This window comes from Saccostrea cucullata, unplaced genomic scaffold, assembly GCF_032062105.1.
Source record: "Saccostrea cucullata isolate Sc308-1 unplaced genomic scaffold, CSIRO_AGI_Scuc_v1 ctg39, whole genome shotgun sequence".
Classification (NCBI taxonomy): domain Eukaryota; kingdom Metazoa; phylum Mollusca; class Bivalvia; order Ostreida; family Ostreidae; genus Saccostrea; species Saccostrea cuccullata.
Window position 1 is genome coordinate 395,835 of NW_026937104.1, and position 19,870 is coordinate 415,704.

A 19,870-nucleotide genomic window follows, 5' to 3' on the forward strand; every position below is an offset into this window, starting at 1 on the left:
GTCGTCAATTCAGTGTATAAATAATGGACCAACAATTAGTATATATGAAAAACTTCAGTCAGACACACTTTAAAGTCAAATTAACTATAGAAACCTGGGGATATTTAAGTTCAAAATCGGAGAAAATTTTCTTTTGAACGTAAATAAACAAATATCATGTAAATCTACACTTAATTTTTTTTTTAGCTCAGATATGCCATATATATTTATAGCTTTAATATTGAATTGCCGGAGAGGAAGTTCATCTACAAAATACATGTACATTGTAGTAGATTTTCGTAAGATTTTTTTTATTTTTTTATTTTATGAGAAGGAAATATTTCATGCTTCCGTATAAGTCAGTTGTAGTGAATTTTGTTATAAGATTTCCAGCGGGAAGGATAAAAGAATTAATTTATTCCAGTATTTATATCTTTATATACATATAAAAAGACGTACTATAAAATATACTACAAGAATACTTTGGTAATAAGTTGGAAAATACGGAAGCCCGTTGAGGCCAGTTCAGAGAAAGAAATATTTTTTATTGCAATCTTTTGCGATTAAACGCAAAGTGTTTTGCGTTAAAACGCAATGATTATTGCGATTAAACGCAAAGTTTTGCTATTAAGGACAGATGATACAAACAAAAAATGGATGCCTGGATTGGTATATATTTTTGACCTAATTTCATTGCAAATATTGTAAATAATAAATTTCTAGAATATAAAGAAATTGTAAACCTTCTGTGATGTTCAAAATTATACCCTTCTGAAACCATCCTTATTATTCTATACAAATATTTTTCACTTGAAATTCCATTTTTGTGCAACTTTGAATAAAAAGTTAAAAACTATACGGTGAAACTTATTCATTTTATTCATTAAAACATGACCAAATTTTTTTTTTTTTTTTTTTTTTTTTTTTTTTTTTTTTTTTTTTTTTTTTTTTTTACAAAATTTTTGACAAAAGTTTGTATCATCTGTCCTTAAACGCAATCATTATTGCGTTTAAACGCAATAAAAAATATTTTTTTCTCTGAACTGGCCTCAACGACCTTCCGTAGGAGAAAACTTTTAGAAATAATTAATATATATATGAATGTAAATGCTAAAAGAAAAAAAAATAAGCTTGTTTTTTCCCGGTCAGCGATTTAATTATAGGATGAACGATTGTATATTATAAAAAACAAAAATCAAAACAAATCGCCGTTGTATAGTATACTGATATATATCAAACAGTAACGAGTAGCACAAGTAGTGTGCGAGAATCAACAAGCCAATTTTTTTTTTTTGACATACAAAATGCACGTAATCTAGATGAATTACAAGCATTTTTTTTTTATTTTTGAAATTAAAAATATGAACATTCTATGAGCCTAATAAACATTTTTTATTTATTTTAGTTTTAAAATGTACATTTAGTAAAATAATAAATTATAACTTTAATTTATTAAGGTTTTCAAGACAAGTCTGAAACAGATAAAATTATGACTCCTACTAATTGTTGGGCCATTATTTACACACCGAATTGTCTACGGATTTTCCTGTTTTTCTCTCGAACATGACAAGGAGAATATACGGTGGTGTTACCGACCGGTTGGTAGGGGATTCTCACTCCTCCATGGCACCTGATCCCACCTCTGACGTTATAAAGAGGTCCTTGTCAGCTCTCCTCCTATGTGTATTCTGTATTGTTTACTAGACTTTTGCGCTCGAATACTGTTCGTTATCTACCCATTTTTCTTTATCAAAAAACAGTAAAACATGTTAAATATTGTTTTCATAGTTCAAATTTATTTAGTCCTTGTTCAGGGCCAGTTGAGTTATTCACAATATTTTTTTCAGGTTTCACAGCTATGCCGAATATTGGATGTTGACAATGTTCACTTGAAAATAAAAGTAAATACCGTATACAGAAATGTAATGGTAAACCTATATTTTAATATTAATAATTCGAATAAAAGTCGGTAAATGGCATGGATATTAAAACATTAAAAAATAAACACTTGTTAATTAAACAAGTATTGCATTTATGATTAGGATTGACCATTGATTGGTATAGATCATATTCTTCCATTGGCAAATGATGTGGGTATGACAGCAGTTTCTGTTGTTGTTATATTTAAGTTGACAACGTATCGTACAAAGTTTGATAAATGAACAAAATCTGTAGTAATTACATTCAGATTAGCTCGGGATCTATTTTTCAACCAAGAAGCGAGTAGTGGTGCTACTGCAATAGACATTTCCCGCTTCCTCGAACTTGACAATCGCGAGAGACATTTCCGTTTTGACAAGGAGATGGTTCCCCTACAACATTTGAACAGTTTCTTTTCTTGGCCAATTCCAGGCCTCTCTCCTGGATCGTCTTTGGATATCATGTCCAGTTGGAGAATCAGATCTGTCGGAGTGTTTGGCACTAATTTTGGTTGATAAACTATCGAGTCACCTGGCCAAAAATTCTCGTACTCGTAAACGATATCATTATGATATATCACAATGACCTGTTGACCTCGATTCCATAAGGAACCCAAAGTGACGTCACAATCTTTATCGTACGGACACAGCTTATCATCAAAGCAATGAGTGATAATCGACAACAACTTCATGTGCAAAATGTCATTCATGTTATAAAATTTATTAATATCAATTATAATAACTTCCTTCTCGTGTGAATCCAGAAACAGTTTTATTTCCTTCATGCATGAGCTCAGTTCGTCGCCATACAAACCACAGACAATATGGAAATCTCCTGTTCTGGTTCGAGCTGCGACTTGGACATCGAAGTAACGCACACCCTTTGTAAGCTGTTGTTCCACGGACAGATCTTGAGTCCGACTCCACCGACATATTCCTTCCTTTCCCACACAGCAAGACAAATGTCCAAGGGCCCTTACCAATAGACAGTTATCAGGAGAAATGTCGTGAAAAGGTGTCGCCGTACAACTGAATGATGCACTGGAACCTGGAACAGAGAAGAGAAGAAGGATGTAGTGCTTCATAATACACACTTAGACTTACCCCTCGCCAAGTATTGCGATCTAAAAAAAAACCCATATTCTTCCCTTTTGTCCTCTTAGTGTCTTAAAAATTACAATATAGAACATGAAATAAATGTACCTTTTAGATGCATAACGTCGCTGACGAAAATATGTACTGAATGACAATATGCCCCGTCACAGACCTTCTATGTGAATATATTAAATATTTTTTACATTGGTAATTAATTTCGTATAAGCATTACACTTAGTAAAAAAGTTATGTTTCCCTGTAATCGACATTCCAGGTGAGCATAACAATTATTGTTTTAACATTGGGTCAAAAATAGATTCAGAAATTCCATATTAAGGGCTATGATAATTTAATTCAGTTTCTCCAACTGTTTTTAGTTAGAACATCATGCAATATATGTATTAACAATCAAGAACGATGGCAATGTTTGGACACGATGTTATATTATAGAGTCATTCTACGGTTATTATATGCTTGTATTGACGTAAGCAAATATAACCTATCATTGGCTTATTTTGGCTGACAAGTCTTTTTTCGTACCATTTTTATCGTTGCACAAAGACAACTTTCATTATTTTGGTGAAATTATCTCTAAAATTACAAATTGTTGTCCAAGTGTCATCCGTAAACCGAAATCGTCAACAACGTTATACTTTGTTAAAAATTACTATGATTCTACACACAAATGAGCTACTCTGAAGTTTTTATTATAGGGAAGGTTTTTCATTTATATAGTCTTCGAAGATCACGCAGGTCATCCAACAAAATGATTGAAAATGTTGGCGTTTTTATCTATTGCCCCCCCCCCCCTAATGTACCCCAAACTACTACATCGTGTAGTATAACAGAAGGTCCTCTTTCCAGGATCATGAAACAAACTAAGACTTAAGTCAGATTTTAATATCCTGTGAAATGATTATTGATTATTGAACAGATCTCTGATTTTGCAGATAACAACACTTTTGAAAAGTAATATAAAAATATATATATATTTTTTGTATTATACATGATTTCGAGTACAACGAATATTTTGACTTAAGCTTTAGATTTTTCATGGGACCTGGTTTGATCAAACTTGAATCTTTACTTACTGAAGATAATTTCAAAAGATAGTCTCGGTTTTCAATTAAAGAAGATAGAGAATAAGTCTATCCGCACATATTACTATTCAAAACTTTGACTATGCACTTAACGTCACTCCACCCTTTCCCCAAATCCATGAAATTGAAAATAAAAATATAATGATTTTTACAGCAATATTTTAAATTTTATCCTTTGGGAAAAAAAAACATGTCCCTTCATTAGAACAAACGTGTACCCTTTTACCCCAGTTATATTTGATCATTTTAAGGTAAAGAAATACATGTGATAAAATTGGTCATATAATATGAAATGTTGAATTCTATACATTATACTGGATTCTAGTTTGTTGTTGTAGTGCATAGCCAAAATGAAAAACATAATTTGCTTTACTTAAACTACATAAGCGTCGGAACCGGGGGAGGGGGGCTAGGTGGGGGGGGGGGGGGGACACACACACATTATTTTTGCAAATATATACATAATATAGGCATTGAAAATAGGGGTTTACCTTTTTGTTGGTTTAGCCCCCCCCTTTCAATTAGTCCCCCTACTTTCAATTTGCTTTCGACGCCTGTGAAATAAAACTATACATGAAAAATAAATGGGTTTCATGATATAGAATTTCTTATCATAATTCATTGTGCCTTAGATGCGTTAAGCTCTGTGGTATCTTTCACTCGAGTTCCAGGGTACTACATGTAGTATATCGAAGCAACATAGGAACAAAAATGAAAATTGTGAATTGAAAAAAAAATGTCAATTTACCTAAATGATATATTGAAGACAATAGCTAGAGACCCTTTCTTTCATGTAGAATTTTTGCTATATTCTGCTTCGTATATTGATTTAAAAGCTCTGTTAATAACGGGGTGCAATTGACCTGAATCTATAGGAATTGAGACTAAAGTTTAAAAATTTGATCCCAAAAATCTACGTAATTTATATATCGTTGATCAGAAATTCAAGAATCTTTTTAATATCACTTGAAATGTAATTATCTGCACAATCAAAGTTCCTTTTAACCAAATAAATTTGCAGTAACCAATGTCAACGTACGTTTATTCAGGGGTTGTATAGAAAATAAAGCAGTCTTTTTTCAATTGTGGGTCTTATTGTTGCAAACAGTATGTTTTTTGGTTACTGCTTTTGGTAAAAAAAAAACTGTGATTAAAATTTCTCCAAAAGCTCATTGGAGTCATTTTTAAGTAACAATTTCATTTACTTTTGGAATATATTAATTGTTGCACAATATTCCTAAATTTTTCACATCACTGTGAAAGTTATTAGGAGTAAAGAGTGTGGCTTCGTAGAATATTTTCTGGAATCCACTATCTTTCTGTTTATGGGGATTTTTATGGATATCACTCATGGCCAGGACATAATTGAAGAAGTTTTGGGCCTCAGAGCTTAGCCGAGTATCTTTTTTCTTCTACTCAAATGTAAAGATCAACGAAACATTTACATTGGCTATCAACGTGAAATACTAGTACATGATTTGACCAATTTAAATATAGAGCGGAAGAAGACTTGTTTAAATATTTATACATTCAAATCCCTTTATTCGGCTTCACCCTGGCTCGTTAATTTTTTTTATGTCAAAGATTTTGATTCCTTAAAATGCCGTGAGCCCCTTGGTCATGGTTTAAACAAATGGGCGGTTGCATCACCATGTACGTACAATGCAATAATCATTCTGATGAATTTTTGAAAATTTTTAATCCTCTTGTGTAATTCTCCTAATGAAGCCAATCATTAGCCAGAAAATCCATTATCAAATTTTAACAAATGTTAAACTTCCTAGAAATGTTTCAATCAAGAATGCTCTTTTCCTTTCCACAGGTGTTGAGGAGAAGAAAAGAGGAATTTAATCATATATGAAAAAAGTATGAGCAACAAACCACAAACAACTTATATGATGTAATAAATTCAAGATGCAGACATTAACAGTGATCACATACTCTTACGTGCCAAAATACAACTTAAGCTAAGAACAGTGAGGAAAGTGCAAGGACGAAGGAAGTTTGCAGTGAACAAACTTAAACAACCTGAGATAAAGGAAGCCTTTAAGCTGGAGCTGAGGAATAGATTTTCTACATTAGGGACGATGGACGAAGGAAACAACATAGATGAAAAGTGGGATAACATCAGGGATTGTCTAGCTTCAGCAGCGACTGAGACATTGGGATTTAGGAAAAGTGTGAAAGAGGAGTGGCTAACATCTGATACATGGACTCTTTTATCAGAGAGAAAGAAGATCAAATCAAAGATCCTAGACTGCGTAGACAACTCAGAGCAGGAATCCCTATCAAAGTCCTACAAGGAAAAGGATAAAGAGGTCAAAAGGAGTGCGCGGCGAGACAAACGGAAGTGTATAGAAGATAACTTGAGTAGAGCTGAGGAAGCAGCAAGGACTGGAAACATTCAAGAACTGTATAAAATCACCAAACTGATGTCCGGAAAATTCACCAACAGCTCAAACGTCGTAAAAGACCAGTATGATAACATCCTTTCAAAGGACAGTGACATCATGGAGAGATGGGCAGAGCATTTTAGATCAGTTCTGAATAGAGGAAACCCAACTCAACCACCAGATATTGAAGTCAACAACAACATAGTAGAACTTGACATCAGTGTGGAGGAAATCAATGTGGAGGAAATACAGAAGGCCATCAGAAAGATGAAAGACAACAAAGCTGCAGGAGTAGATGACATACCAGCAGAATTACTTAAAGTAGACATAGAAGTAATATCAAAGGTCATATATAATCTGTTCCAAGACATTTGGACAACCAACATAGTACCAACAGAGTGGAAAAACGGACTGATTATAAAACTACCAAAGAAAGGAGATAAATCAGAATGCAACAACTGGCGTGGAATAACACTTTTACCCACAATCAGTAAAGTGTTTACCAGAGTGCTATTAGACAGAATAAAACAACAAGTCGATGCACAACTGAGAGAGGAGCAAGCAGGGTTTAGACCAGGAAGATCATGTTGTGACCAAATTTTAAAAGGCGTATTACGAAACATCATAGAGCAGTCAATAGAATGGCAGTCTTCTCTATACCTTAACTTTGTGGACTTTGAAAAGGCGTTTGATAGTGTACATCGGGAAAGTTTATGGAAGCTCTTGAGATTGTATGGTCTACCTCCGAAGATCATTGACATCATCAGGGTACTGCATGAAGGATTTCAGTGTAGTGTGATGGTTAACAATACCAAAACAGAGTGGTTCCCAGTTACATCGGGACTGAAGCAGGGCTGTATGTTATCGCCTCTACTCTTCTTAGTGGCTATAGACTGGCGGAGCTATCATGTCACTCAGAACCTCTTTCACACATGAGTGAACAAAGCAGTCCCAGAAAGCAGTCCCAGGGACAGCTGGGACTGCTGGGTCTGCTTTCTATAGCAGTCCCAGAGCAGTCCCATAGCGGTCCCAGAGCAGTCCCACAGCAGTTCCAGAGCGGTCCCAAAGCAGTCCCCATGAGAGAATCCACCAGAGATAAGAAAAATGGCATTAGATGGAGAATGGACAACAAACTGGATGACCTGGATTATGCCGATGACCTATGTCTCACCTCATCCACCTACCAGCAAATCCAGGAGAAAACGAACAAACTTTATACAACAGCTAGATGTCTAGGATTAAACATCAATTTTAACAAGACCAAAATAATGAGAATCAATGCACGGAATAACAACCCCGTACAAGTTAATGGAGAGAGTTTGGAAGATGTAGACACCTTCACATACCTAGGCAGCACTGTAACAACATCTGGAGGTACTGACGAGGATATTACATCAAGAATCAACAAAGCCCGTCATGTGTTTGCCATCTTAAAACCAGTTTGGGCCTCCTCCTACATGACCACTAGGACAAAGCTTAGGATCTATAATAGTAACGTAAAATCAATACTATTATATGGATCAGAATGCTGGAAGCTCCGGAAAGACCTCGCAAGGAAACTGAGAGTGTTTGTAAATCGTTGCCTACGGACCATATTTAAGATCAGGTGGCCAAAAATAGTCTCCAACAACGAACTCAGGGAGATGTCAGGACAGGAAGACATAGTGGTGGAGATTGTAAGAAGAAAGTGGAGATGGGTTGGACATGTGCTCAGGAAAGACCATCATAACATCACAAGAGAGAGCATATTCTGGACAGCAGACGGCAAGAGAAAAAGGGGCAGGCCAAAAACAACATGGCGTAGAACATCAGAGAAAGAGCTAAAAGAAATAGGGATGACATGGAAAGAAGTAGAAAGAAAAGCAAAGGATAGGACTGGGTGGAGAGACTGTGTGGCTGCCTTATGTGCCACCTGGCACGAAGAGGCCTAAGTAAGTATAAGTATCCGACGTGACAAAAATCCATGATTTTCTGAACCCCCACAGCTGGTTTACTAAAATTTAATCCAAACTTTTTAAATATTAAGTATACATTTGAAGTATTTCAAGAAATAGCATAAATTAAGTTCTGAGGCAAACACAATCTTTTCTTGTAAAATTTAATAATAAAAAATTCTTCAAGCAAAAAGTATTACTTTTTTTTTTATTTATGCAAAATTTTATTCACATAAGTGAATGGGATTGGGCAGCAGGCAAAGCCTATTTTAGTATTACTTTTTTTTCAGAATTGAAACTTGACACATTATAATTTAATATCATATTCGAAGTACTTATGTGCACAATTTAGAGTTCTTTTTAATCAAATAAATTTGCAGTAACCCGTGACAACTTATGTTTATTCAGGAGTTGTATAGAAAATGCAACAGGCTTTTTTCAGTTGTGGGTCTTATTGTAGCTGCAATAATGTAGCCCTCACCGATTTTTTTTATCTGTTATTTTCTGGAGAGGGCTACAATTCCACAGCATCTCCGAAATGGTGCAAAAATATTTTGTAAATACTGGCGACTGCAGGCAGAATAAATTGTTTTCACAATCAACTTACTTCTAATAAGACGAAATTTTTATTCACTGTCGACATCAAAGCTCGTTAAACGCGAAAACCATGTAAAATAAATCTGTGCATTTACTTCTGCAGCCATGACAGTTCACGCGTGACGTAGTGAGACTTGCGCTTGAAAGTTAGAACAACTCAATAAAGCAAATGTCGATGTTTATAAATAATTGTGATGAATAGTAACATTAAACATCAATAAATAAAATCATTCCATGTTTCATTTTTTTGTAAACACCGATATTTAAGCTTAAAATAAGGTAATTCCAAAGAAATCCGCTCCCTATAGATCCTTAATCTCATTGGCTGTCCCGAAATAAAATCTGTCAAGGTCAATAAACATGATAAACATGGCGGATAAATTTAAGTTGTGATGTTGACATACACGAAAAATACTGATATACGGATTGTTCTGTATATTTTTGGATCGATTTATGTCTGGGATAACTACATTTTGGAAGTCCAGGTAAGACATATAAATAAAATAGCCGTTTACTAACAATTTAAGCCGAAATCCGTGCGGAAGCGAATTGCTCCCGCTCTGCACCATCAAGGAGATCCTAAGGAGTTGTAGCCCTCCCCAAAAAAAGGAGAGGGCTACATTATTGCAGCTAGTCTTATTGTTGCAAACAGTATATATATATATTTAAGTTTTGTTTTTAAGTAACAATTTCATTTACTTTTGGAATATATTAATTGTTGCACAATATTCCTAAATTTTTCAAATCTCTGTGAAAGTTATTAGGAGAAAGAGTGTGGCTTCGTAGAATATTTTCTGGAATCCGCTATCTGTCTCTGTTTATGGGGATTTTTATGGATATCACTCATGACCTGGACATAACTGAAGAAGCTTCGGGCCTCAGATCTTAGCCGAGTATCTTTTTTCTTCTACTCAAATGTAAAGATCAACGAAACATTTACATTGGCTATCAATGTGAAATACATGATTTGACCAATTTAAATATAGAGCGGAAGAACACTTGCTTTAGTATTTATACATTCAAATCCCTTTATTCGGCTTCACGGGGGCTCTTTAATTTTTTTCCTGTCAAACATTTTGATTCTTTAAAATGCCGTGAGCCCCTTGGTCATGGTTTAAACAAATGGGCGGTTGCATCACCATGTACGTACAATGCAATAATCATTCTGTTAAATTTTCGAAAATTTTTAATCCTCTTGTGTAATTCTCCTAATGGAGCCATACATTAGCCAGAAAATCAATATTTTAATTTTAACAAATGTTAAACTTCCTAGAAATGTTTCAATCAAGAATGCTTTTTCTCTTTCCACGGGTGTTGAGGAGAGGAAAAGAGGAATTTAATCATATGATGATATTTTTTATGTAAGAAAAAAATTTGTTTATACATAACCTTCAAGTTTTTCATCTATACATAATTTTTCCCCTATACTTTTTGTCAGTTATTGAACTACTAATTTGACATTCAATGGGTAAATCCATGTAAAAAGAATTGCAGTGTAATCTTGGTTAAAGTGGGGTAAATCTAATCGAATTTGAAAAAACAATCGTTGTGTGACACTTAGACAAAGAATCTATTTTTAGAAAGATTATCTGTCTTAGGAACCAGGGGCTTGTAACATAAAGCTTGCTAAGTAGGGTCATAAGTATGTTTTAGGCACAATCTTAGGACCAGCCTAAGTACTACTTAAGTATGTCTTAAACCGTAACATAAAGCGAACTTAGGTCGGTCCTAGCTAAGTCAAACTTGTGTTAAAAATATTTCATATGAGTCAACCTATGGTTTTTTATTTTATATGGATATACTGCTAAAAGTGATTCATTTAGGGGTTTAATTAAATACAAATTTAAGTTGATGTCCTTATCTATCGGTTTAAGTTATGTTAGATTTGATTTCGTATTGAAATTATAATTGTGTTATAAATTATATGGAATTTTGAAAACAAATACTGCACGGTCAGAAATTGGCGATTTGTGGTTCTTTGTAAATGTTCACGGCAATTGTTTTATCACCTGAGATGTTTTCAGTTTACCTTTTGTAACTCAATGTTCACTTGCCCTGTTATTATCGAACACAAGACAAGATAATCGACCGCCTATCCATTGAAATTGAAACTTTAAAAAGTTCAATACATTTTGAATCCCCGCTATGTATCAGGCCATGCATGTCAGATGCAGAAACTGCAGAAGTTTTACGATATACTCATTTGCAATTTAATCAAGGATACAAAAAAGGGATATTTTTTCGTGTGTCTCCACTTATCAACAATTCTCTCTCTCTCTCTCTCTCTCTCTCTCTCTCTCTCTCTCTCTCTCTCTCTCTCTCTCTCTCTCTCTCTCTCTCTCTCTCTCTCTCTCTCTCTCTCTCTCTCTCTCTCTCTCTCTCTCTCTCTCTCTCTCTCTCTCTCTCTCTCTCTCTCTCTCTCTCTCTCTCTCTCTCTCTCTCTCTCTCTCTCTCTCTGTGTGTGTTTGGAGTGATATTGTAATCAGTAATCACACACACACCCACCAACGAAAAAATAAAATTCTGAATTCAGTGTCAAATAGATATAATTATTTTCTTTAATGCATAAAATGAAGAGAGGAATGTTTTAACATCGAAAGTCAACATTATTAATTCTAAATATATGTACAAGGAAGTTAAGATATACTTAAGTCACCTCTAGCGGCCGCCTAAGTTTTGCTAAGATTGTCAAATCTTAGTACGCTTCTAGTTACGGTCTTAAGTTTTAGACTGTACTTAAGTCCTACTTAAGTACGGTCTTAAACTTAAGTAGCCTTTATGTTACGACCCCCAGTATTTCATGTCCATATTAGGTAATGCATAGTGCGAGGGACAGCAACATCCCAGGGGGTCCGTAGCCACGTGACCCCCAAACTAATCCGCATCAAGTTTCATCTACCATCATCATTCCTTTGTTCTAATTTCAGCTGGATGTACATGCTCTGTGTTTTTTTGTTATTATTAGTCGGTTTTTCTATTGTGGTGCTACTTTTAGTTAAAAACAATTTGGCTTGTGTGGATTTTCCTCATTCCTTCAGAATTGGAGCTGCCACTACAGCAGCTGCCGTTGGTATTCAAGATCATTTAATTCAGTCATTAGGTCGATGGAATTCAGACTGTTATGCAAGGTATATCAGAATCAATCAAGATACCATTCAGTTTGCACAAACAAAAATGTGTTCAGTTTAAGATGTTTCCGTTTTCATCATTTATCTTCTTGGGGGCATTCACTCACATCAATACTTAGTACCCACTACTACTTGATGTTCATTCATTTTGGCCTGTTTCCCCCCAAATTTCAGATTTCTGCATGATGTAATTAATTATAGCTACCCGATGGTGTCAACCCGGGTCCTTTCATGTAAACCTGATGGTGTCAACCCAGGTATCTCGAAATTATCCCAAGTATCTCAAAATTTAACCTGACGGTGTCAACCCAGGTTCCATTCATTAGAACCCGATGGTGTCAACCCGGGTACCCTCATACACAACCTGATGGTGTCAACCCAGGTTTCTATGGTTACAGTTTTAGCTATAAATTCCTGATGGTGTCAACCCAGAAATTCATTTTTATTTTTTCTAAATGTGAGTAGCCCCCGAGAAGGCCAAAGGTATATTGTGTAAATGAAATGTATGATAGAGTTGTTTTGTTTTTCCTTATGTTTTGATTTGTGTTCAATAAATGTGGAAATTTCAATTGCTCTTATTATATGTATAAATGAAAAGAGTATGAGCAACAAACCACAAGCAACTTATATGATGTAATAAATTCAAGATGGTGTATCCGACGTGAAAAAAAATCCAAGATTTTCTGAACCCCCACAGCTGGTTTACTAATATTTAATTCAAACTTTTTAAATATTAAGTATACATTTGAAGTATTTAAAGTGTAAAAAGAAAAATAAAAAGCCAGAAAACCGCAAGAAATAGCATAAATTAAGTTCTGAGGTAAACACAATCTTTTCTTACAAAATTGGATAATAAAAAATTCTTCAAGCAAAAAGTATTACTTTTTTATTTTTTTTATTTATACAAAATTTGATTCACATAAGTGAATGGGATTGGGCAGCAGGTGTTAAGACGAATAATGACCCCCATCGAATAATGACCGGGGGTCATTTTTCAACGACAAAAAATGACCCCCCCCCCCACCCGTAGAAAAAAATCATTTTTTGTAGAAAAAGAGTCCCAGGGGTCATTATTTTATATGTTAGTCCTATAAAAAATTGACCCCCATTGAAAAATGACCCCCTTTAAAGTGATACAGAATTTATAACAGGTGCAAGGGAAAATATACTGTGTATTATAATTGTTCTTCCTTCGAGTAATTCATGCATTTGTTCGAATAGATTTGATCCTTGTACTTCTTAGCACATTGGGGTAATAAAGTTCTTAAAGCAATTAACAATCAATCAATTAATCTTCATTTCTCTGATAAAGGAGCAAAACTAGAAAATCAAAGATGGTACATGTAAATGGATCAAACGCACGCTGGAGATGAAATTTATGAATATATTTTTTTTTCTTTACTGACTCCATTGATACGTTGTTTCAGTAAAAAAATTGTTGGGAAAAAGTAGAAATTTGTAGAAGACGAATTAATATCGATGCGTACAAATAAGTATTTTGTTCTAATTAATAAGGTTTCATTCGGACGAGTGAATAAAAATAGAAATGGATGACAGGACGCCTCGATGCAGTATATTTTTCATATGTTCCATCCTATACATGCAGACTATCACAATATAATTAAAGATATTAAATCTTTGCAAATACATATTCTTTTTACACCCAACCCTCGGTAGAACAACCAGACTTGCAATGAACATTTTCAAGTGAGAAATTAAAAATTAAGAGATTCACGTAGTCTTTCAATGCTAAAATTGTGTTTGAAAAGAGATTCTTTAATTTTCAAGTAAATAAGATTTCTTTTCGATATTCCTCCTTTTAATGTTTGCTTAAAAAATATAATTTTTTTTTTTGATATTCCACTTGTTTTTAGAAATCAAACCATGCAACAATCAGGTTTAAATACTCTTTAATAGGAAAAATTAATTTTTCTTCATTTCAACTTTTACCTTGTATAAGTTTGGCAAATTCTATTTGACAACGAAAGAGGAGGGAATTTATAACCCCCCCCCCCCCCCAAAAAAAAACATTACGTTAAATCAAAAAAAAAAATGAAAAGCAAAAATAAAAATAAAATTATATACCTTTCAATAATGCTGAAAGAGGCTCTAGATTAAATATTGAAATGAAGTTAAGCCTTCAAACAAGTACTATCATATCATAATTTACTTCTCCATGATTAAAGCAGACTTTAAATGTTGCTGGGGGTATACTTGAAAGTATTGTGGCAAAGTAACAGTTGAAAATTAGTAGAATAGTAGATTATTTTAAGCTTATTTTTAGTCCCTCCTTATAGAAATATAGAGGTGGGGTAGTTTTTTGTTGCTTTTGTTGATAATCGACTTCCTCCTAAATAAGTAAGGGGTTGGTGGGTATAACACCTATAATATACTCTGTAAAGCTATGGGCTAGTGTAAAATACACATTCCAATGCAAAAACTATAAATGTAGACATAGCCTTTTGATATAGCACACAGTATTCATTACATTTCTTCATTCTGGTTTTACTCCACCCTTTTACTCAATTCTGAGTATATTTTTTACAGAATTTAATGTGAAAATCAGAACATTATCATTTTTGTAACGTCTTTTTATACTGTATCATATGAAAAGTTAATTGAAGATCATTTCTTTTTATGTCCCCATAATCGAAGATTCGGGGGGTACATAATTTTATCGTGTCCGTCTGTATGTCTGTCTGTCTATCTTGCGGTTTGTTTGTCCGCAAAAACTTTAACCTTAACCATAACTTTTCATTTATTGGAGCTATGACTTTCATATTTTATATGTGTATTCCTTGGGACAAGACCTTACTTTGGGTACCACCAAATTTGACCTTTTGATCTTTACCTTGGAGTTTGTCCCATTTTACACAAAAATGCCAATTTTTTTACTTTGGCCATAACTTTTAAACGGTAGATACTAGTACTCTCATACTTCACATATGTATTTTTTTGGCATGACCTTTCATTGGATACTAAAAACTTTTACCTTTTGACCTTGACCTTGGAGATTTCCGTACTTATGAAAAAAACCTTTTTTAACCTTGGCCATAATTTTTGAACGGTAAGGGCTATCGTGTTTTCAAACTTCACACATGTAATCCTTGTTACATTAAACCTTTCTTAAGAAACCATCAACTTTGACCCTTTGACCTTTGATTTTGACCTACCTTTCAAAAACGTATCCTTAGCCATTACTTTTGAACAAGTGGTGCTAGGGCTTTCCTTTTTTGCAACTGTATTTCTTGTGAGAAGACCCTACTTTGGGTATACCAATATATTTAAATTGCATTTAAGAAAAGTTTAATCGTCGCTATGTTGCCATATAGGGGCATTGCTGTTTCACAAACATATCTTTTTATATATCAGAGGAGTTGCGGTTAAGAGATGGATACCCAAAAGCGTAACAGACGGACATCTCGAATACTATATACCCTCCCGCTTTTCAAGCGGAGGATATAATAATATATATTACTGCTGATTTTTTCTGTCAGTACGATGATTTCCACCATCGAAAAACAATGTTTACCTAACCCTTTAGGCTCGATAAATCTTTTACTCCTTTAGATTCTGAATCATCGCATTTACCTTAAAATAAAGCTTTAATTGTGTAATGTTATGAGATCAACATATCATCAATTTATTCCCAATTAGCTCAGGTGAGCATTCTGGCCAATATGCTTCTTTATCTAATTTTTTTTTTTTGCCAGCTAAAAAATTCAGCTTAAATCCACAGGGAGTCATTTTTCTACGGGGGTCATTTTTCTTCACGTGGGTTCTGCAAATTTTGAGGTTGGTGACACTTTTTCTACGGGCAAAAGGGTCATTTTTCGACGTCGAATAATGACCGGGGGTCATTTTTCGCTGTCGAAAAATGACCCCCGGTCATTATTCGATGGGGGTCATTATTCGTCTTTACACCGGCAAAGCCTATTTTAGTATTACTTTTTTTTAATTCTCAGAATTGAAGCTTGACACATTATAATTTAATATCATCTTCGAAGTACTTATGTGCACAATTTAGAGTTCTTTTTAATCAAATAAATTTGCAGTAACCAATGACAACTTATGTTTATTCAGGAGTTATATAGAAAATGAAGCAGGCTTTTTTCAGTTGTGGGTCTTATTGTTGCAAACAGTATTTTTTTTTTTGAGTTTTGTTTTTAAGTAACAATTTCATTTACTTTTGAAATATATTAATTGTTGCACAATAGTCCTTAATCTTAACATCACTGTGAAAGCTTATTAGGAGTAAAGAGTGTGGCTTCGTAGAATATTTTCTGGAATCCACTATCTTTCTGTTTATGGGGATTTTTATGGATATCACTCATGACCTGGACATAACTAAAGAAACTTTGGGCCTCAGAGCTTAGCCGAGTATCTTTTTTCTTCTACTCAAATGTAAAGATCAACGAAACATTTACATTGGCTATCAGTGTGAAATACATGATTTGACCAATTTAAATATAGAGCGGAAGAACACTTGTTTTAGTATTTATACATTCAAATCCCCTTATTTGGCGTCACTCTGGCTCTTTGATTTTTTTTCCTGTCAAAGATTTTGGATTAATTAAAGTGCCGCGAGCCCACTGGTCATTCTTTAAATAAATGGGTGATTTCATCACCATGTACGTACATTGCAATAAACATTAAGATAATTTTTAAAAAAATTTTAATCCCCTTGTTGTAATTCTCATAATGGAGCCGTACATTAGACAGAAAATCAATTATTCAATTTTAACAAATGTTAAACTTCATAGAAATGTTTTAATCAAGTATGCTCTTTTCCTTTCCACGGGTGTTGAGGAGAAGAAAAGAGGAATTTAATCATACACTATGAAAAGAGTATGAGCAACAAACCACAAACAACTTCTATGATGTAATAAATTCAAGATGATGTATCCGACGTGAAAAAAAAATCCATGATTTTCTGAATAACCATTTCAAATCAGTAAATATTCTAAATTTATTTTTTATTGAAGAAGTAGTTGCCTGTGATATCAAAAATAATTAGTTTTAATTAATTTTAAAGAATGATTGTTTAAAGTGTAGAAAAGTTCTTTAGTTTTGACATTTGAAAAAGAGGAAAATTTAATTTATTTTAATTATTCTTTGGATTTTTTGAAAGTCTATATCTGATTCAAATAATACATTAATTTTTCTAAGTTATTTCTCTTATCAGAGATTGGGATCTTACGGATGACACTCGGAATATATTTGTAAAATTTAGAGAACATTTCACCAAGATAATTAAAGATGCCCTCGTGCAACGATAAAAAATGGACGTAAGTGGTAAAGATTAAAACTGTAAAGAATATTTCAAAGTAAAAAATTCTTCAAAATCGTATATCAGTTTTGAATATTTTTAAGATCCCAAAGAACCAAAATGAATCTGAACTACCAGATCTATACAGGATTCCAAAACTTCAAAAAAAAAAATCTTACAAACAAAGATACATAGTGGGTTCCAGTAAATGTTCAACCAAGCCTCTTTCTTTACTCCTCACAAAGAAATTAAAAGTAGTGAAGAAGAAATTTCAAGAGTCTTGTGCATCAATATATTCAAATAGTGGTATAAATCAGATGTGGATAGTTAAAAAAATCCAAGGAACTTTTTTGGACAATTTGAAAGCACAAGATTTTACCAAAAGCAACAGTTTTTAAACATTGTACGACTTTTCAACTATATACACAACCATTCTCAACGATAAAAATTAAAATCCAGGCTTTATGATATCATTGCCAACAGCCTGAGTTTCTGATTGACAATATCTATGTGATTTTTAAAGACTAGATCTTCCAATAATCTATATTTGGATCCCATGGGTACCAATTGTGCTCGATTATTAGAAGACTAATTTTTGTCCAAGATCTTAACGTGAAAAGAAGAAAACACTTGTTGTGTCCTTCAAGTCAACATTTAGATATATCGACGACGTACTGTAAATTAACAATGGTGACTTCCATTCTTATGTCGATACGATATATCCCGCTGAGCTTGAGATAAAAGATACCACAAAGTCTGACACACCTGTTTCATACTTGAATATTTATCTTGAAAAAGCGGCAATCGTTATCTAACATTCAAGCTTTATTATAAACGAGATGACTTTAACTTTCCAATCAACTCACTCACTTATGCAGCAATATACCTTCATCGCCTGCCTATGAAATTTATATATCTCATTTGAATTGATACACAAGAGCATGCAATTCTAAAACGAGGTATATTATTGACAAACAAGTTGATGAAACAAGAATATCAGCAGTCCCGTTTAAAGTCGTCATTTCGTAATTTTATGTTCGACACAATGATCTTGTCAGTAAATACAATTTATCATTGAGTCAAATGCTGACTGACGTTTTTCATACTAATTATTAGTCCATTATTCATACACTGAATTGACGACAGAATTTCCTGTAATTTCCCGATCATAACAAGGAGCACAAAGCGTTTGTGACCGATCGGCAGAGGATGCTCACTCTTCCTTGGCACCTGATCCAACCTCTCATGTATTGGAGATCCATGTTTACTCCGTCCCTATTTTGTATTGTTTATTGGACTTTTCATCTTTAATAGTGTTCGTTATTTCCATATACTTCATATGGTATTATAAAATATGGAATATTTTCATGCTTACGAATCTTTTGATCAAGTAACCAGGCATTAGAGATACTGTCGTTATCTTCGTGTTTCGTCTCCAATCAACAAGTGCGGTTTTGTTCAAGAAATATACCGGTATTTTAGGAAGTAATAAAATAAAATAAAAAAATGTAGTAATATAATAAGATAACATTATAAGATCTCCAACCTTATGGTAGTTACAAAAGCCACTAAAGTAAGAACCAGGATTAAACAGAGTGAGTCATAAAAGTATACTCAAGCTATATACGTATAATAGTACTTTTGATTAAAGATTAACAGTTGCTAGTGATTAAGTCTATTTCCTGGCATATTGCTCTTTGAAACTTGGAATTGAAAATTAACTAAACCAAATCTATTTATTTATGAAAAACATTGAATTCATTAATTGATTTAGAAAACTACTTCCGTAATCTATATTGTATGTCCGGGAATAAATAGTTTAATGCAACAATATTTCAACAACTGCAATGTGTATCTCAGCTTCCTTGTAAAATATTGGGATATCTAAATGTTGATCTCTCTCTCTCTCTCTCTCTCTCTCTCTCTCTCTCTCTCTCTCTCTCTCTCTCTCTCTCTCTCTCCTTTGAAAGCTACAAAGCATGATGAGTGATTACCATACTTGTTCTATGCACACAAAAAATTGGCTTAAAAATGTCCTACCTGGAATTGCCAGAGAAGTGAGTGGATTCGATATCAAGGGTGTAGGTAAAAGGGCCATCCAGTCTGCAAGGCCAGACGTAGCAGATCCAAGTTTCCTGTAACTGGCCATCAAAAATATCAGTCAGCACATGTGGATCCTTTTTGAGTTATCGACTCACTTTGAAACATCATCAAGCAGCTAACTTTTCAGAGAAGTGAAAAGTCCTGTCATAGCGACATCAAGAGCGGACTTCCGCAGCCTGATAAACTCTCACTTGAACATCCGATGTACTTTGTGGTATGTCATACGTACGTTAGAAAACGCCACTGGACTGAAAACCCCTAATATTTCCTACATGCAAAATTGAAATAAAATGGATGCAAACCACGTGATGTAAAAAAAAAATTGGCAAGAACCTGACATCTGATGATGGAAA

The 19,870-nt window shown here is 33.8% G+C and overlaps 1 protein-coding gene across 1 annotated transcript; it reads right to left on the minus strand.

The window, feature by feature from the left end:
- Positions 1 to 1,753: 1,753 nt before the first annotated feature.
- Positions 1,754 to 19,761, minus strand: LOC134247369 (PI-PLC X domain-containing protein 3-like). The gene is made up of 2 exons (XM_062729747.1): positions 19,455 to 19,761; positions 1,754 to 2,946 (listed from the first exon to the last, which is right to left on the minus strand). Exons 1-2 carry the CDS (start codon positions 19,561 to 19,563, stop codon positions 2,045 to 2,047), a joined length of 1,011 nt encoding a protein of 336 aa, XP_062585731.1. The 5' UTR covers positions 19,564 to 19,761; the 3' UTR covers positions 1,754 to 2,044.
- Positions 19,762 to 19,870: the final 109 nt, after the last annotated feature.

What these genes read in the sequence shown, in the direction of transcription:
- LOC134247369 (XM_062729747.1), bottom strand. Translation starts at nt 19,563, where the DNA reads ATGGCCAGTTACAGGAAACTTGGATCTGCTACGTCTGGCCTTGCAGAC. An exon ending in CACTTCTCTGGCAATTCCAG is followed by an intron (nt 2,947 to 19,454) that starts GTAGGACATTTT and finishes TCTCTGTTCCAG; the next exon opens with GTTCCAGTGCATCATTCAGT.